This window comes from Dermacentor variabilis, chromosome 1, assembly GCF_050947875.1.
Source record: "Dermacentor variabilis isolate Ectoservices chromosome 1, ASM5094787v1, whole genome shotgun sequence".
NCBI classification, from domain to species: Eukaryota; Metazoa; Arthropoda; class Arachnida; order Ixodida; family Ixodidae; genus Dermacentor; species Dermacentor variabilis.
The window spans coordinates 117,507,100-117,527,344 of NC_134568.1; the positions used below are offsets into that span (position 1 = coordinate 117,507,100).

Below are 20,245 nucleotides of genomic sequence, written 5' to 3' on the forward strand. Positions count from 1 at the left end.
AAGGCATTTCAGCTGCCACACGTGCACCTTGCATATGCGGCTATTGAGATTTATTTATCTACCTTTGTAGCAACTGCTACGATTGGGTGGATGTCTCACTTTCTCTTTATTAGTTTATTTGCCAACCAAAGTAACTTCCTATCTGCCATAAATTATGGGTGTTCTGACTGCCCACTTGAGGACCCATTATTGTAGGTGGTATGATTAACCCTTTGTTGGACAATGAGTCAAGTCTCGTTTTCGTCTCGACTTCAAGCCTCTCACTGAGTGTTGACTTGTTCTTGCTTCTGGCTGCCTACAACCAATACTTGTGCCTATCAAGAAAATTTTGCTTTCTTGCATCAAAGGAAAGCAAATAGCACATGCAGATTATTACAATTTTTTTGTATGTGTAAATACAGCGCCATATGTTATAACCCTGTGCCTTTTTTTCAGTGTTAGAACCAGTAAGCGAAGTGCCGTTGCGAGAAATGCATTCATTCGATCCAACAGTAAAATTTTTTTTCATGGGGAAGAAAGAAATTTTTAGCACTGTGTACAAGCACTTTAGCTATTCTTCAGTGTGCCAGAAAACAGCAATGAGTAGGCACTTGAGCTTGATGACAGTTCCAAGAAGGACTCTTGAGAATGGCAAAATGGACCAGCCTCTTGTGTATGGAAGTGATGTGGTGGCCTATATGAAGGTCAAGTGGTGTACTGCACATAGAATGTGTCACAGCTTACATGTTTGTTTTTAATGCATGCAAGACAGCACCAGCAACAAACTAGTAATGTTGCAGCAAGCACAATATGAGTTGTCCCCTAGTTGTGTGCTTTTATGGCACCTTCAAGCCAAGAATCACAATGTAATATACTATTAGTACATAGTAGGTAAGTACGACAGGTGGAGCTGTTTTTACAAAGCTATCACATTCTGAAAAAAAAAAAAAAAAAAAAAACTGCACTCCTGCATCATGCTACACTGCATCACAGTGCTATGACTAAACTAGCATACTGCTGCAAATGTAATGATGTGAAAGGATAGAAGAGCAGTTTTGTGCAAAACAGTATTACACAAGATTTAATCCATCCATAAGGTCAGCTATGTCAGCATTCTCAGTCGTGTCCATGGTGTTCCCAAGTTGCCGCACATTACTGATGAATGTCTTCATGGTTACGTCACATTTGCTATTACTTAAGTAAAGCACCTCATTAACATTGTCCGGTATCTTCTGGACAAAAACTGCACAAAAAGCATTCTTCAGCCTCTGGTACACTTCTTTCTTCAGTACTTCACTGCGACACACAAAATTTATCACCACCGCACCTGTCAAAGATGGAGAGATAAATTAAGCACGGCTAAAGATAATGCACCACTGCAAGGACTCATGCAGTTTAATATCATTATGCGAATGTCATAAAACAGGTTACAGGCATCCATTCTGCTGCACATTATCAAGCAGCTTGGCTTCCATGGTGTAAAGCACCATAGACACCACAATGATGTAAGCTAATCCCCCCCAACACCTTTTCTTGTAATGCAGTAAGTGATTTTTTTTTATTGGAAACAGGTTTCTTTAGAAAAGGACCTCACTGTTTAAAAATATTTTTTTTCTTTAACGCTGATCCCTTTGCTTGTCAAACATAAGATGAGTGAGTAGCTACTACAATGCTCTCAATGAGTAAGTAAAATTTACTGAATTGATTTAATTCTAATTTTATCCTTCCAGGCCAACTGCAACAAAACTTGACTTTAGCCTATATTGGTAATAAAAAGAAAAGCCTAAAAGATTTAGTCAAATTACACTGCTGCAGAATAATCACCTGCACAGGCAGACATCATGTGCAAAAAAAAAAAAGGCCAGAGCAATCTATTCACTAATAAACTATTGTTAATTAACTGCACAGTTCCAAACATTTACGGCACATGTTTATAATGTAAAGTTGAAGTGAATTGCCATAACCGACTAGTTCCATATTATTACATTTCAAAATGCCCATGTAGGCCGTAATAACTGGAATCAAATCATTTGTTCAATTTACCTGATTACACATGTGGTACTGCGAAGAGTTGCTTGCATTGCAACCCCTCTGCTGCATAGTAGGGTGGTGTAAAATAAATATTTGCGATATCGAGTGATAAAGTGGTCTTTCTCACCCCTGCTACTGAAGTAACTAAGCGTCCAACCGAGAGTTGTGCAAATTGCAATCGGAATCAGTTGGTGGGAAGAGGGAAGTGCAACAGCAGCTGGAGTGAGCTACGTATATACATGCTGCCAAAGGCTGGTTTTGCAATCACATGAGTCTAAAAGTAAGCAATTAAAATTTTGGTTATATAATTTTAAATTCATTACCCAGACATTGCAACTTATCACTCAAGTAATTTGCGCCTCTTCAGGTTATTCACCTGAAGAAGCCAAATTGCACTATATGCTCTATGCAATATTTAAAAACTAATTTTGAACTAACAAAAAAAGAGAAAAATACAGTATATGCACTAGCATGCAAGCACAACGTGCCAGCACTCAAAAGTTACATCACATCAAAACATTAGGCCATGAATGTTCATTGTAATATTGCCAGTGACAAAGCAGGCTTATTTACCTATACTCAAAAGGTGTTGTGGAGACCACTTAATGATATTCCCATGACATTTTTACCAGCAACATTGTAAAAAGCAGGAAAATGCATGAACAACGCAACATCACACAACCACGCACTCCTTAAGTGAATGCTAAAAAATACAGAATCCTATAAAACTTGCCTGTGCACTTAGTGATAGCTGTTAGTTCTTTCAATGTCTGCTCTGTGAGGAACTCTGCTGGTGGACAAGTGAGCCCCTCTGACAAGTCCTTATTGTCCACATCAAGGAAGACAAGGTCAAATGTTCTGCCTGTGACAGAACAGCAAAACAAAAGCATGGTCACTACACAAAGTAGATATTAAAAGATTATGCTTCCTCAACAGCCTCGCATTACCAAACAAGAGGGAGAAATAAGAAAATGCAGAAAAGTGTAGTTGTTTCATAGCAATTAAAAATCCACAGCATCCTTGACTGGGTCGAAAGTTGTGCAAAAGCCTAATGTTTGGTACACATATTTTGGATAACTACCTCATCATCATCATCACCATCCTCATCATCAGCCTATTTTACGTCCACTGCAGGACGAAGGCCCCTCCCTGCGATCTCCAAATACCACTGCCCTGCGTCAACCGATTCCAACTAGCGCCCGCAAATTTCCTAATTTAATTACCCCACCTAGTTTTCCACCGTTCTGGACTGTGCTTCCCATTTCTTCGCACCCATTCTGTAACCCTAATATTCCAACCGGTTATCTAACCTATGCATTACATGACCTGCCTAGCTCCATTTTCTTTCTCTTAATGTCAATTAGAATATCGTCTATACCCATTTGCTCTCTGATCCAAACCGCTCTCTTTCTGTCTCCTAAAGTTATGCCTAGCATTCTTCGTTCCATTGCTCTTTGCGAGGTCCTTAACTTGTTCTCAAGCTTCTTTGTCGGTCTCCAAGTCTTTGCCCCCTATGTCAGCACTGGTAAAATGCACTGATTGTACACATTCTTTTTCAATGATAATGGTAAGCTTCTAGTCAGGAACTGACGATGTCTGCTGTATGCGATCGAACCCATTTTTATTCTTCTATGAATTTCCTTCTCATGATGAGGGTTCCCTGTGATTAATTGACCTAGGTAAATGTACTCCTTCACAGACTCTAGAGGCTGACTGGCAATCCTGAACTGTTGTTCCTTTGCCCGACTATTCATCATTATCTTTGTTTTCTGCATATTAATCTTCAACCCCAAACTTACACTCTCTCTGTTAAGGTCCTCAATCATTTGTTGTAACTTGTCTGTAGTGTTGCTGAACAGAACAATGTCATCTGAAAACCGAAGGTTGCTGAGATATTCGCTGCCGATCCTTACTTCTAAGCCTTCACAGTTTAATAGCTTGAATACTTCTTCCAAGCACGCAGTAAATAGCATTGGAGAGATTGTGTCTCCCTGTCTGACCCCTTTCTTTATAGGTATCTTCCTACTTTTCTTGTGCAGAATTAAGGTAGCTGTGAAATCTCTGTATATATTTTCCAAGATGTTTATGTAAGCGGCCTGTACCCCTTGATTACGTAATGCCTCTATGACTGCTGGTATCACTACTGAATCACATGCCTTTTCGTAATCTATGAAAGCCATATAGAGAGGCTGATTGTAATCTGTGGATTTATTGATTACATGATTAATGACATGGATGTAATCCAGTGTAGAGTATCCCTTCCTGAAGTCAGCCTGTTCCCTTGGTTGACTAAAGTCCAGTGTTGCCCTTATTCTATTGGAAATTATCTTGCTGAATATTTTATATAACACTGGGAGTAAGCTAATGGGCCTATAATTTTTCAATTCTTTAATGTCTCGCTTTTTGTGGTTTAGTATCATGTTTGCTTTCTTGCATTTCTCTGCGGCCCTTGAAGTCGATAGACACTTTGTATAGAGTGCCACCAGTTTTTCAAGCATTATGTCTCCTTCATCTTTGACTAAATTGACTGTTATTCCATCTTTTCCTGCTGCTTTTCCCCATTCCATGTCTTGCAAGGCCCTTCTAACCTTATCGCTAGTTATAGGAGGAGTCTCTGCAACCAGTTGCAGAGACTCCTTATTCTATTACTGACCTATTAATTCTATTACTGACCTATTACAGGTCCCCCCCAGTAATAGAATTCTGCTGCTGCTTTTACTATATCTTCGACATTGCTGATATTACCCTGCTTATCTTTCAGTGCATACATCTTGGTTTGCTATTGCCAAGTTTCCTTCTCACTGATTTCAAGCTGCGTCCATCTTTTACGGCTTCTTGCCTTTCTCACATTATAGTTTCAAATATCACTTATTTTCGCTTTGTTGATCAGTTTTGACAGTTCCGCCAATTCTATCTTATCTCTTGAGCTGGACACTTTCATTCTTTGATGTTTCTTTATTAGGTCCTTTGTTATTTGGGAGAGCTTGCCTACTGGTTGCCTTGGTGCCTTACCTCCCACTTCAATTGCTGACTCTGAAGCCAGCCTAGTTACGGCTTCATTCATTACCTCTATGTCATATTCATCACTCTGTTCTAAGGCTGCATATTTGTTTGCAAGTAACAGCCTGAATCGGTCTGCTTTTACCCTTACTGCATCTAGGTTGGCCTGTTTCTTCCTGACCAATTTTACTCTTTTTCTCTTCGAATTGAGGTGAATCCTAGACCTCACCAACTTATGATCATTGTGCTTTACTCTACCTAACACTTCAACATCCTTCGCTATGCTGGGATCGGCAGAAAGTATGAAATCTATTCCATTTCTTATTTTACCATTAGGGCTTTTCCAGGTCCACTTTCTGTTGCTACGCTTACTGAAGAAGGTGTTCATAATTCGCAGCTTATTCCTTTCCGCGAATTCTTCCAGCATCTCTCCTGTAGCGTTCTTAGGATTGACGCCGTAGTTGCCAAATGCTTGTTCACCAGCCTGCTTTTACCGCAGTTTTGCATTGAAGTCGCCCATTACTTCAGTATACTGACTTTGCACTTTTCTCATCGCTAATTCAACATCTTCATAAAATTGATCTACTTCATCATTATCATGACTGGATGTTGGAGTGTAGGCTTGTACTACCTTTAATCTATATCTCTTATTAAGTTTGATTACGACTACTGCTACCCTCTTGTTAATGCTGTAAAATTCGTCAATGTTGCCCACTATGTGCTTGTGGATTAGTAATCCTACCCCATATTGCTTCTTATCTGGGAGACCTCTATAGCAGAGGACATGGCCATTAGTGAGCACTGTATAAGCCTCACCAGTTCTTCTAATCTCACTGAGGCCAATGATATCCCTAACAATGCCTGATAGTTCCTCAAAGAGTCCTGCTAAGCTAGCCTCACTCGACAGAGTTTGGATGTTAAAGGTTGCCAGGGTCAGTTTCCATTGGCAACATGTCCGGTTCCAGAGATTCTTAGCATCCTCTGCTGCGTTACAGGTCTGTACGCTGCCTTGGTCAGGTGCTCTGCAGCTGCTAGGGACTGAGGGCCATTGGTTGATCGAATGAGTCATCTGGGAGGGAGTGGCTGAATACTGCACCAGGGAGGTCGATTCCTGTTCTGGTGAGGGAGTATCTTTCATTGAAGCTTAGTGGGTCTTCCTAATTTGGTTGTACCTGGATTAGTATAGCCCCACTCGCTCTCAGCATTCTTTTGCCGGTGTCAGGCGCCACTCCAAGCCTGGAGATGTAGTGCAATGGAGGAGGTGAAATTTGAGCTTACCATCCTCAAATTAAAACCTTTTTTTTTATACAAGGATTCGAACTTTTGACTATGGCAACCGAGCAACTGACATAGCTCAGTCAGATAATGCTGTAGGGGGTGAGGCTACCTTATTGCGGAGAAGTCAAGCCCAGAGGGCCCTACATGTCTGAAAGATCCCTCGATTTATCTGCCATTGGTGGGTTTTGCTGATCATGACAGCTAGCACAATATAGTGTCATTTCTCAATGGCACTAACATCGTGGTTCCGGAATCTATAACTACCTATCTGCATATGAAATTTTATGTTACAGAATGTAAGCTGCACAAAAGGGAAATGTACATGTGTGGGAGCGGCTTGGGCAGAACTCGAGCCCAGCATAACTGAGCACAATGAAGACTCGCTAAATTGAGAACAGATCATGTTCACTTCATGCACATTCAAAAAGACAGTTCAGGAAATTTGTAGTTGGCTAAAGTTCAGATGCTTACTTTTCACCAGCACTGCCAATGTTTAAACTTCATTGGTATGGCCACAGTTCGGACATTTCAAACACTATGAACCCTTATACCAATACACTACTTAAGTAGATGTAAGCATGGAATGCGTTTTTTTTTTTTATTGAGCATCATATATTTGTATGTCATCCCATGCATTCATCACCTCTCTAATACCACTGCTTTCACCTTCGTTACCATTAATTTTAGTAACCATATCCTTATCTGGTGCCAGCAGTAATTCAGTGAGCACCATTTCACATTAAAAGGACTTTTAAATTGTAATTTTTTTGTGCTCTCTAAGTCTTCCACAGCACAAACTTCTGTCGCATGTCAGATGAAATTTGCCAGCCTTGTGTATGTCCTCACGTCAAGCACTATGATGGCTTTCGTTATACTGATACTGATACTTATACTGATTTGGGATCCGTTTCAATCCGGAATTATAAACCGCATTGAGAAGATACAGAGAAAATCTGCAAGGTTCATTCTTTCCCGGTATTATCGTACTGACTCTGTTTCCGAAATGTTTCGGTTGTTTGATTTGCCTCCACTGGCTCAACGGCGGAAGTTAGCCAGATTTAAATTTCTTTTTTTGTTGTCGAAAGGCCACTTCAATATTGAAACCACGTCCTATCTTGCTCCCAGGCAGGCTAGAAACGTCAGATCAAGCAACCATTGCATGTTCTCAATTCCAAAAGCATATCTGGACATGTACGCTTACTCATTTTTTCCGCGAACGATTAAGGAATGGAACAGTTTGCCAGCGTCTGTTTTGCAGTCGAGTAGCATTGAAATCTTTGAGGAACACGTTAAAAACCTTTTATGAATTTTAATCTTAGTGGTGCCGTGCAAACATTGTCACACTATTCTAGAAATACATACAATAGTCTTTCTTTCATGCTGCTTCCAATATCACTGTCACAATGTTAGAAACATGTATTTCTTAGCCAAACTATTGTTTTTGTATTTCATTATTTGTTTCGCATTGTATTTCCAACATTCATTGCTTCATGTCCAATTTACGTTTGTAAAGTGTTTTCATTTTTTTTTTACGCTATGTGCAAACCAGCTGTACCCACCCTGTTACGGCCAAGACGGCCAACAGTATTTGGAAATAAAAACAAAAAAATAAACAAGACATGCGAAATTGGCATTATGTGATGACTGAATGAAAGTAAGTTTACTACATGCAGGCTAGTTTTTAGATTTTGTTTAGGATTAATGTTGCAGAGCCAAAGCACTCCTGATCACACCTTTCAAAGCTTGTTTATTTCTTCACCAATCATGACAACTTTTTGGCATTACTAATAACAGCAAACTGAAATATTAAGAACTGATATACATGAACAATAAAAACAACCTCCCACCCCCTTTTTGCTAAAAATAAACCTGGAAAATCAACTGCTCAATTACAATGAAGAAATATCAATGACACACACTGAAATACATCACTGGCTGCAAACTTGCACTGAACATTTTGCTGAAAGTTCTATCCAAGTAAAAAAGGTGAGAGTCACGTGCCTTCCTTGGAGAGTCTGTCGAAGGCCTTAAGCCCATCTTCCACACAAATTTCCATGGGGCAGACCTGTGGAAGGAACCACTTCCTGGCAAGGTCTACCACTTCAGGGTCCAACTCGACAACTGTCATTTGCAGCTGGCCATCGGAAATGCAGAAGGATTAAAAACAACAAAAGCACAAAAAGGATTAGTTACAATGAAAACACATTAAGCCTTTGCGGTCATGTGTTGGGCCCCTCCCAACATATGAAAATATCAGTTGCAGTCGGATGTCGAGAAGGGCCCTACACACACGCATGCTGGTTTCTTTAATTGTGTTTGTTGCGGCACCTTTTGAAAACTTTTTCAACTATCAACAATTGCACTTGTGTCCCAGGTCAGAAATTTATTAGCAGCACATTTGAAGAAATCCATACGCACTTTGCATGCCACAGTCTCGAGGATGGCGATGTTTACGTCCATGAACATTTTATGGAAAGAACTCATGTTAGTTTAGTGAATGTAAATTTAGTGCTGAGGTAATGAAAGTGGACAAAAAAAAAAGTTGACACGTCATCCAAGCCCTGTGAAAGTGGACGTGCAGCGAAGCTGTTGCAAAACCACCACAACTGCTGAGGGGGCTATGCAATGCTTTATTGATGGTTCGGATGCTTGTTTTGAGCCTGTTCTTTATTGAAACGTAAGCTGTTCTGTGCATTGCAACGGTGATTTAAATGAACATATGCACTGTTCATTTTGCTGAGCGTTAGTAGCCTTTGCCTTGTGGGGGTATGAGCCATTGCTCATGATAATAGATGCTTGTTTTGAGTTTGTTTATCGAAATGTATGCTGTTCTGTACATTGTATTCGTGATTCCAATGAATGTATGCACTGTTTGCTTCACTTTGCTGAGTGCTTGTAGCCTCTGCATTACAGATGAACCATTGTATTTTTGCTTGCTCAGGGGGTATGAGCTATTGCTGATGATGATAATTTCTGCCCATGGACGGACACGAAAAATGCGTACCAGTGAAAGGGTAACAGCTTCGCTGTAAAACAAATTGCAGCCAGTGAGAGCCGAACCCACAACCTTCACATTACGCGAAAGTAGCATTACGCGAAGGTTCTTCACATAATGCGAAGGTTGTGGCTTCTGCTCCCACCGGGAACAAGTCCACTTTTATTTATCTTTATTTATCATTTCTACACTTCCATTAAAACTACTATAAATAACTTTTCCTATGCTTGGCTTAATTATCTGTTGACTTCATATGGCTCTATTTAGGTCAGACATGTTACTTAAGACGTTTTTATTCAGAATTAAGGTGGCATCCTATTCACTTACGAGGCAACTTTGTTGAGCATGCTGCATAATCATCATCATCAGCCTATTTTATGTCCACTGCAGGACGAAGGCCTCTCCCTACGATCTCCAATTACCCCTGTCCTGCAGCAACCGATTCCAACCAGCACCCGCAAATTTCCTTATTTCGTTGCACCACCTAGTCTTCTGCCGTCCTCTACTGCGCTTCACTTCTCTTGGTACCCATTCTGTCACCCTAATGGTCCAACGGTTATCTAATCTGCGCATTACATGACCTGCCCAGCGCCATTTCTTTCTCTTAATGCCAATTAGAATATTGTCTATACCCATTAGCTCTCTGATCCAAACCACTCTCTTTCTGTCTCTTAAAGTTACGCTTAGCATTCTTCGTTCCATCGCTCTTTGCGCGGTCTTTAACTTGTTCTCAAGCTTCTTTGTTGGTCTCCAAGTCTTTGCCCCCTATGTCAGCACAGGTAAAATGCATTGATTGTATACCTTCCTTTTCAATGATAAAAGTAAGCTTCCAGTCAGGAGCTCACGATGTCTGCCGTATACGAGCCAACCCATTTTTATTCTTCTGTCAATTTCCTTCTCATGGTCAGGGTTCCCTGCGATTAGTTGACCTAGGTTGACTTGCGATCCTGAACTCTTGTTCCCTTGCCCGGTTGTTTATCGTTACCTTTGTCTTCTGCATATTGATCTTCAACCCCACCCTTACACTCTCCCTGTTAAGGCTCTCAATCATTTGTTGTAACTTGTCTCCAGTGTTGCTGAAAAGAACAATGTCATCTGCAAACCGAAGGTTGCTAAGGTATTTGCCATCGATCCTTACTCCTAAACCTTCCCAGTTTAATAGCTTGAATACTTCTTCTATGCACGCAGTGAATAGCATTGGAGAGATTGTGTCTCCTTGTCTGACCCCTTTCTTTATAGGCATCTTCCTACTTTTCTTGTGTAGAATTAAGGTGGCTGTGGAATCTCTGTAGATATTTTCCAGGGTATTTACGTAAGTGGTCTGTAGTCCTTGATTATGCAATGCCTCTATGACTGCTGGTATATCTACTGAATCAAATGCTTTTTCGTAATCTATGAAAGCCATATAGAGAGGCTTATTGTACTCTGCGGATTTCTGCTGCATGCTGCATAACTTCAGCACAAAATTTATATCATCGAGTGAACAGCAACTATTTCTAGCATGATGCTTCTTTACTTTTTTGGACCCTTCAGATAAATTTTATTTTCCTGCAAGGTGTTTTCAGCTACGCACTAGATAGCTGCATGGTCAACATAAGTACACATTTTTATAGTTGTTTGGTGGAAAATGCATAGAAATAATAAAAAGACGAAACTAGTTTCTATCAATCTTCTTCAATATTTGTCGATTGTCATCCCTGTGCTTGTGCTGTCTACCAGACTTAATAAATGTCTTTTAATTTTTTTGATATATTCACGCCAAATCTTTTTAAATGTCTGCAATGTTATATCACTAAATTGCAATGTGCAATTTACTAAGAAAACAACCCTATGATCATTCAGTTGTGACCATGAGATTTAACATTTACCAATGCCAAATTCAATGTGCTTATACATCTCAGAGGACTATTTTCTACTGGTTTGCACATACTTAAAATGGATGATGATAAAAGCAAATGTGAAAAAGAGGGAGGGCAGGGAGGATGCATCGAAGTGCCACATCGCACGCTGTATGCTCCAGCGATGCCACTGCATAAGATGGTTGCCTTAATGTGTGTGGTTAATGCTTTAATGTATAATCATGTAAAAACATCAATTACTATTTTCCATTAGCCAGGGAGTCCATTTCTGCCTCCACCTAACCAAACTTGTGCATGCACCATGCAGACAAGTCGATAGCACTTAGTAGCATGTTTCCATGGGGGAGGATAAAGTGTCAAACTTGTTCGTAGATTAGTTCAGTGTTGCGAAACAGTTTGCGGACTGGTCAAATTTTTATTTCGCCAAACTGGAACTTAGTCAGAGCTCAACGGACTCAGACCCGAACCAGTATTTTTTTTGGTTCAACATATTGAAATCAGCACACTTAAATAAGGAGCACATTTATCAGCATTTCTGCTGACAAGGTTTGTTAGCTTGCCCTACTGGCAGCACTTGTTTCAGTGATATCAATATTGGCAAATCACAGCAACTGTAAGCCAGTTTACACGAACAAGAATGTCAACAAGAAGCCAATTCCCACCTTTGAGAACTTGGTTGCTAGAAAAAGTGGTAGTGTGCCACCCCCAAGTCCAACCATTAATGCAGTGGCTGGTTCCTCTGTATTAAAGAAAGAGAGAAAGAGGCACCTCAGCCTTCAATAAGATGAAGATATTAGAAAGAAAAACTTTTCACTGTGTAAGGCTAGCGACTCACCTGTTCCTTTTGGCATTATGAAGGCAAGCCCAGCAACCATGTACTTGTAGTACTCGCTACGAAGGTCATCCCAAACAACCTCCCAGTTCTTACACTTCTGTCCCCTCAGCCTTACTTTTCATGCAAAAAAAAAAAGAAAAAAAGGATAAGACAGAGAAACATGTTCATGGCCACAATCGACGGATTTCAAATACATCACCCAATTTGGCAGCAACTTCAGATTGCTGTCGCCTTTCCTCTCTATCAGGAGCAATGAGATTCCATAGTGTGGTGCATTCTTACTCTGTCCATATATCTCAATACTCTAAGAAAAGTTCGCATCCTTTGGGGTTTATCTTGTCCCCAAACAATAATAGTCATCTGTCTTGAGTGCCTTTCCTTTCTTTAATGCTACGTGCCCAGTACTTTCAGGTAACAAATGGCATGTGTGTTAACAGTGTGACATAGCATTCTTGAGTGGAAAGTTGCGAGCAGAGTTTCCAAGAAAGAAAATGCAAGCAAGCCAGGTGGTGATTATTGCTTAGGGACAAGATACGGCTCAAAGAGTGTAAACTTCTCGTAGAGTGTATGCTTCTATTGGACAGGAAGGTTTAGGGACACATAAAGCGACTATCACTTAGCGTCAGTATAATCTGATTGTAGTCACAGGAGAACATTGCACGATGCTTATTGCCAAATGCACCTGCAACTGCCATGTGCTGATATGTTGTCTCAAGGAGAGAGTGTCTAATACCTCTGTTACACGGGCAAACTTAAGTGCACTTTGTCGCTAGTGTCATTCGCAGGCTGCCACACGGTAAAGCTTAGTGACGCTTACCGCAGTATTCAGAACTGCATCTTAACTTGAAGCCCATGACTGGCTTGATTTAACTGAAGCACGGTGTGAATGCGCCCAGAATGCTAAGTGCCTTTTCCTTTGGAGCATTGACAACAAGCGGCATTTACATCAAGTCAAGCATGACCTTCAAGTTAAGATGAATTTCTGAATGCGGGGTATACTGCAGAGCGCACTCGTCGGAGTGTGTTTGGCAAACACACTTTGCAGCGAAGTGTGTAGCCTCGTTAGCAATGAGTAAAAAATAAGTAATATTGAAAGCAGAGTCAGGATTAATTTCTAATGAAATTTTGTTTTAATTGCTAATGTTACAGGGCAATAAAATGTGCCACACTGAAAAAAACAAACAAAAAACAGCAATAACTACTTTTGCTCTTCGGCTGTTTACGACCATGCCGGTTATGGCCGCGCATTTGTTTGGCGGAATGCATCATTTGAACTGGTCTTGTCTTGGCTCGTGATGATTAATTGTTATTGAGGTTGCAATGAATTACTTCACTTGCACTTAAGTTGATTGTAAATGTTGTTTCTAACAATAATAAGCTGTCATTGTGCATGGATTTTTAGGTTAACAAATATATGCTTTGCCTTCCGTCTCCCTATCGCCATTGGCACAAATTTGAAAGAACACTTTTTTTTTCTCATGTAGCAGCACGCCGCCAAAATGACACTCAGTGCACTTTAGTTTGCCTGTGTGACAGGGGCTTAACCTTGGGGCTAATGCTTCACGAGAGAAGAGGGGGGGGATTGAAAACAATGCTGTTCTCATTCTTTGATATGCACTAATCTTGAGTTAACAAATGTTGAAAGTCTTTCTCCCATTTTAGGCACCACACGCACTCTTTCCCTCTAGATATTACAAGTACAGCCTATTGCAAAATAAAAAAGTCCAGCATACCATTACTGACGATAGCAAGGCCAGTCTACTTTTTTTTTGCCAGAGTGTAACTTATGGTTGTGTTAATGTACGGCCTATTGTGTCAATAAAGCAACACTGCATCACTTTATATATATATATATATATATATATATACACACCATAATATCCCAAGAGATGCATCACTCCTGAAGGAAACCAGATCCCTGTTTTCGTTGAGATTTATTTTTTTCGTAACACCGAAGATTGCCCACTTGTAGTCCCACTGCCTTGAGGGGGGGGGGGGGGGGGAGGGCTTCACGTCGAAGGCCACAGACATTGTGTATGTGCCAGGTGGCTGCATGCCAAGATCCCCCAGCCTGCGGACACGAGTTGGGTGAAACCGTTTAAACACAGCCTCAGTGAGACATGGGCTATGTTTATCTGCACTGGGGTAGTAAAGCTCAAGGGCTGTGTCCCTGGGCAGGACATGCCCTTGGGCAGTGTCCACGAATGTTGCGGACCTGCGGCCCAACCGTTCAAGCTCCGTGGAATACCTACCGCCTCTGATGGGTTTGACAGCGAACTCCATGAGCAGCTGGTATTGGTGGACCCCCTTTCCGCTTCCCTGCCAACCACATGTGATCATGTGCGTGAAGAGGCCATCAGCACTTTGTTTGACAGTGATAGTGACTGTCCTTTTAAAGGGCCCCTCACCAGGCCCCATAGAAAATTTTGGTTATAGCACGCTGGAAGTTGTTATGTGTCCTCTAGGGAGCGTTCTGCCGCACAAATTTTTAAAATTGCCTCATTAATAGCTGAGATAGAAATATTTCAGTGCTGCCAGCCCATGATTTCCCGAGGCGAGCTCCACTGCCAAGCGAGACACTCTCTCCACTTGCCCACCCTAGCCTTTGCAAGCGAAATTCCTTTCCTGCGTCCGCCCATACCAGACCTCGAGGATCACATGACGCATACATCATGGGTCCAGCCTTCATTTCTTTTTCTCCTCGCTTTTTTTTTTTGGCGCTGCTCATTTTCGCTGACAGCATTGCACGCAAGCTGTAATGATTGTCTCATTTCGCGCAGTGCATGATTTTGTACGCTGTGCACGAGGATACCTGACAAGCGGTATAATTAAATTCTACACAAATACTGAGACAGACACAAGTGGATCGCAGAGCATGATCACACACACTGCAACATGATAGATAATGGCATAGTTTCGGTACCTGCGCAATGACTGCACGACCGTGGGAACAAGCAGACAATGACTAAGTACATGTCTCTTGCTTCAGTGCGAAGTCAAACAAAAAACACGCTGACATTCCGTTTGTGTGTTTTATTATTTCTTTAAACTTCAATTCGTCAATTCAAGCAACAGATCACGCAATAGCAGATGCTGCCTTGAATAATTCTCAAAGTTGCGTGTCACCATGAGCGACGTCACACTGTGGACAAGAGTATGTAGGCGCAGGGACACGAGCATGTCATCTTCCAGCTTGGAGTGCGGTCGCCATGAGGGAAAGGGAAAAAGGCATTCGGATTGAAATTTCAGACCTTTCCGCGGCGCATAGCGATGCAATTCTTCGCAAACACGATCATTAGCGTGCATTGTATGCTCTGCGCTTGTCAGCTCAAAATGGCCAGACCTGGTGAGGGGGTCTTTAAAGGTTTTGAAGAAGCCTGAACAAGTGCATATAAACACACCTTCACAACCTATGGCTACAATGTTTTTTTTTAAACATTTTTTGATTATACACAGAAAGCTGGCCCACTCCTTCTAACCCGATTTGCTTTAGATTTTAGGGGAGCTATCTCCTGGGATATTACGGTGTACATACAGTGGCCAACCGACAATTCTGACTTGATGGGAGTGCCTAAATATTTGGATAATCAGGAGACCGAAACACTGGATTAGCCAGAAAATGAGTGGCTTTATTCCACAGGTGACCAAAAGAAGTGTGCTGTAGTTTCAGATAATCACTTTTTGGGGATATTTTCACTTTCAGATGACTACTGTCAGTCGCATCGACCTCTATGAGCAACGGCATTCTTGGCACAGAGCCAAGTATGCCGTTGGATCCCAGTGCCAGGAACGCCATCGTCTGGTGCCAGTCTTCCGAAACGTAGCAAAAGTGAAAGTATGTTCGAAAGTGATCATTCAATCATACTGCCAGAGTTTGTCAAAGCACTGCTGCAAACACATATGCTTGCCTCCCATCTGATGAGTACATCTCACCCTTTTGTTACAGATATACAAATATAGTCAATGCTCGGACCTATTTTTCAACCTCTGGAAACATAAGTCAACCATGCTGCAATAGCCGAATGACCGCAGGTTTCTTGCAACAATAATTGTCCAGCACATAAATCGCCACCCTCATTAGCGCATACATCGAGAGGAGTTGGCACTGCTTGAAGCAGCTTAACGAAGTTGCTGGGACCGCGTCGCTATTTAGCATGTGACTGAACCAACAACGGTTGAACTTGCATGACAATGCACAATGCAGCTTCACAATGGCTTGCCAGTCTTGGCTTGGCTTGTACTGCAGTTGGGCGCAAACGGTGCTGGATAAAGTAGGCTTCGCAAGTTTTGGTTTTGAGGAGGCACTGGCAACATGGCTGATGACCATGCTGAAGTAATGCCGGCGATGTATCAAAGCTAAACTAACACTATTTCTACTCGGTGGTAAAATTAGCATGCAGCTATGCAGGTGGAGTCCGAATTGTCAAATGGTAAGCTCGAAGGTGTCAGAAATTTCAGTCGTCCTTATGCATCAAGTTTATGGGTGGTGTCATGAAACATTGTGAATAATTGAGCATGTCCGAATTATTGGTCAGTGACTGTGTTTATAAAGTAGAACCTCTATTGTACATTGCACGAAAAAAAGCAAGGAAAAGATGTACGATCTGAAGCCACTAAAAAATTTGGCACACTCAACTATCATTGACACCTACATAATAAGAATCATTGCGTGAATCCTTGCAGCACATCGACATTCGCCGAGCTGGCGGGACTCGAACAGCCCAAGGCGGGCGTTGTTCTTGCAGCTTCGGCAAGCTTACGTTTGCACTCCTCGAATTCGAGGAGCCAAGAATGCTTGCCGAGGAGCCAAAATTGCCTGTGCAGTGCAATCGAACACACAACCAAAACGGCCTTCGCGGCGTTTATATGCTTTACCCCATAACATAAATCTGTCGCAGCGAAGCTGACTTCAGGAAACCGGCTGCCATTGAGCAACACGTATTAGGCTGTTGCCTATATTCATAGGTAAAAAAACGGGGGCGCATTATATTTCTATTTTGTTTGCGAGCTTTAATGTCATTTCTACATTTATTTTCTACTATGGACAAATAACAAGTGGGAGCGCATATTATTCGCGGGCCTGTTAGACTCTGGAAAATACTGCCAAATGAATCAGCGGTGTGTTTTCATCAAAACAAAGGCAAGATGAAGTGTTGCCAAAATGTTACTGTTGAATTCCCCAACAATTTCGTAAGTAGAACTTCCTTTATCAGGGCATATTGGCTCTGTGTCTTTATATATATATATAAACGAGAAAAAAGGGGGTTAACCGAGGGGCACGATTTTTTTAGTCATATCATAAGAAGCCAACAAACCTTGGTGTCAGTGTTTGTTGGCTTCTTATGATATTATGATATGACTAATATATATATATATATATATATATATATATATATATATATATATAGAGAGAGAGAGAGAGAGAGAGAGAGAGAGAGAGCAAGGGTTTTCTTCATGGTAGCGTAAAAACAGATGGGAGATTTTCATTTTGTTCAAGAAAAAGCATGGTTCAAAAAAAGAAGTATTAGTTTTATACACTAATATACACACATGGTTGCATTTAATAGGTTGGTCTAGAACAGCTGTGTGCCCTGCCTCCCGAAAACATGCAGCCAGGCTGGTAGTGGCACATTATTGAAACACCTGTCAACATACACAGCACCATGAATACAAAATATAGGTGATGTGTACGGCTATATTGTTTTTCCCTGAGAAACCAAGAAGTTTGAATTAATTTAGAAGTCTTGCTTGCATTAAAGGGGCTTTAAAATGCATGGACCTTACACATTTTAATTAAGTGATATTATCTTGAAATATCCAACTGTGAATTATTATCAACTGTAGTATTCAAAATTCTGAGCATTCATCACCTTTATATTTGCCAGTATCAAACTGAACAAACAGCATGTTTTTTTTTCGTCTAGCATCACACCAATAAAGTTAGATTTATTAGCAAGGGCTGTATGACACTTTCTGAAAGTCACGCTACAATTTCTCTCCAGAAACAGAACGGGCCATTACTATTTTTCTTTTAAATAACACAAGCTTGCTATGGCTGACTACACAAGCTTGTTATGGCTGACAACCAGCAAGCAAGGCAATAAAAACTGTACGCTGCATCAGTATGACAAGATAAGTATGAAATAGCTTGGTGCTAATAGCAGTAAGGATCAAGACTGCAGACAATTTTTGTGGTTGTAATTTGTGGTCACAATTTGCTTGTCTTAGACTAACACAGAAATGAATGAAACCTTATACATAGAGCTAGTGTAATTCAAGCACTAGTGACAAGATTCCAGTGGTACTAGTCTATGTAATGCATGTATAGTCTACTTCCTTTACTTTGACCTTGACAGGATCGACAAAACTGATCTAAGGATACAGCAGGTCAAATTAAACAAGATGCAGAAAAAATGTCAAAATACACTACAGATTTATCGGGTAGTACTTCCCCAATTCTAACATGCCCCAAAATCAAATGTGCGCCCATTTCCTATGTGTACAAAGTAGAAATCTAACGCGCACCCAATTTTTCAACAAAAGAAATGGGCAAGAGCCTAATAAGCGTTGCAAATGGTGGCCGATTTTCTAAAGCCGGCTTACCGCACGGTTTTATTATGTCAGTTTCGCCACAATACATTGCTGTTATGTGCTAAGTATACAAATGCTGCAAAGGTGGTTTTGGTTCATGTCTGATTGCACTGCGCAGCAATTTTCAGGCAAATTTGCTTCAAAGAAAAAAAAAAAAAAAGGTGCGTGTTAGAATTGGGTAAATAGCGTTATCAGATATTGTGAGCTATGGTTACTGCTTGAAAATCTGCCTCAAGCAGGGCGAGAATAAGTGTTTTCGATGGGTTAAGATGTGTATTCAACGCATTCACTGTCCCCTCAGGGCCGAGACAGATGCTACTATGCTGCCGCTAAAGGGGTTGTTATTGGGGTCACATAGGGGGCAACCATATGTGTGCTGATTGGTCAAGTTCTAATTATCTGGAGAAGGCCAATTTCAAGATCGAAATAATGAATATTTGGTCCATGAGGGCCGGCCGGGATCAAATGAACTGAAAAACCGAACTAGCCGGAGTTGAATTAATGGAAGTCCACTGTATATTGTAGCAGGCATCTTACGAGAGTGTAACCAGCTGTGGCCAGCCTTAAAGGGCTATGTTTTAAACACTCAGAGGAAACATTTTTAGTATTGCACTCCTGCAGTTCCCTTTTTTCAGTATGCCAAGACACACAAAAGAAATTATGAGTAAAATAATTCTGAAACTGCAGAGAGCTGTTTCTAGAAAGACCTCTATGTGATATAATGACAGTGCCTTGGACATTATTGGCAGATTTCTCACACCTGCTTTGTAGAATGTAATTCTGTACATTTTGAAGATTTTCAGCCATCAAAGTTCATTTATTTTTTTGTCTGTTTTATGCAAATGCTTGAGAATATGGTAGTACTGAGGAGTGCACACTTACCTGATTTAAGCCTAGCTTCTGTCTGTATGACATGCGGCTTGTCAAGAAATATTAAGCGTCTCACGACTATGCCTTTTGGCATACTGACATCTTCAATGACATATTGACCACTCAATGGACTGCTGCCTTGGTGCCTAATCTGACGATGGCCCACATCCTCCCCTGCCGTCAAATATGGGACCTTCAATAACAAACACAAAAAATAAAACATTCCAATTCCAGGCCTGGTAACCAACAAGCAAGGTGTCCCACCTGAGTAGCAGTAAACTAGAGAGAGAGAATAAAGAAAAAAAAAACTGATGCAATGTGAAAATATGGCATTAAATGGTGTTAATGATCATCATGCATAAACAGGATCACTTTAATTTTCATTATCCAACTAGGATATTATATTAGGTTTACAAATAATGGAAACAGGTGGCATACAAAACCAGGACACAGATAGTGAAGGGACTCGTACATACAACATTGTCTGCACTGTGCTGGAATCTCACGTGAAAAACATAATGAAGTAAATTCCAAGGAAAGGTCACGGCTCTAAATGCTCTTGTGTGTTTTACTGAAGCATGAGATGTGCTAGAGATAGGAGGAAGAGGAGATACAACCTTAGATTGTATGTGCTGGGAATGGATGCAGTAACTCCACTGCTCCATGGCTCCATCAAGTGCAGCATGTTAATTCAATTGATCAGACTAAGAACATGTGCAGATTTCTGCACTTCTGAAGAGCATGCAAAAGATTAAGCACGTATAGGCCGCTTTTTGTGATCATTCATGTCTAGTGACAATGACCATC

General features: G+C 41.0%; 1 protein-coding gene across 1 annotated transcript in view; it reads right to left on the reverse strand.

Annotated features, from left to right (window-relative positions):
* Positions 1-1,023: 1,023 nt before the first annotated feature.
* The window catches only part of LOC142583403 (eEF1A lysine and N-terminal methyltransferase-like), a 36,022-nt gene continuing 16,800 nt past the window's right edge, over positions 1,024-20,245 (reverse strand). The window contains exons 8-13 of the mRNA XM_075693857.1: positions 19,451-19,631; positions 11,978-12,091; positions 11,805-11,881; positions 8,286-8,422; positions 2,744-2,868; positions 1,024-1,306 (exon numbers count right to left, since the gene is read on the reverse strand). Of these exons, the coding sequence (XP_075549972.1) occupies positions 1,050-1,306; positions 2,744-2,868; positions 8,286-8,422; positions 11,805-11,881; positions 11,978-12,091; positions 19,451-19,631 (891 nt within the window). The 3' untranslated portion in view covers positions 1,024-1,049. The remainder of the gene's footprint in view (positions 1,307-2,743; positions 2,869-8,285; positions 8,423-11,804; positions 11,882-11,977; positions 12,092-19,450; positions 19,632-20,245) is intronic.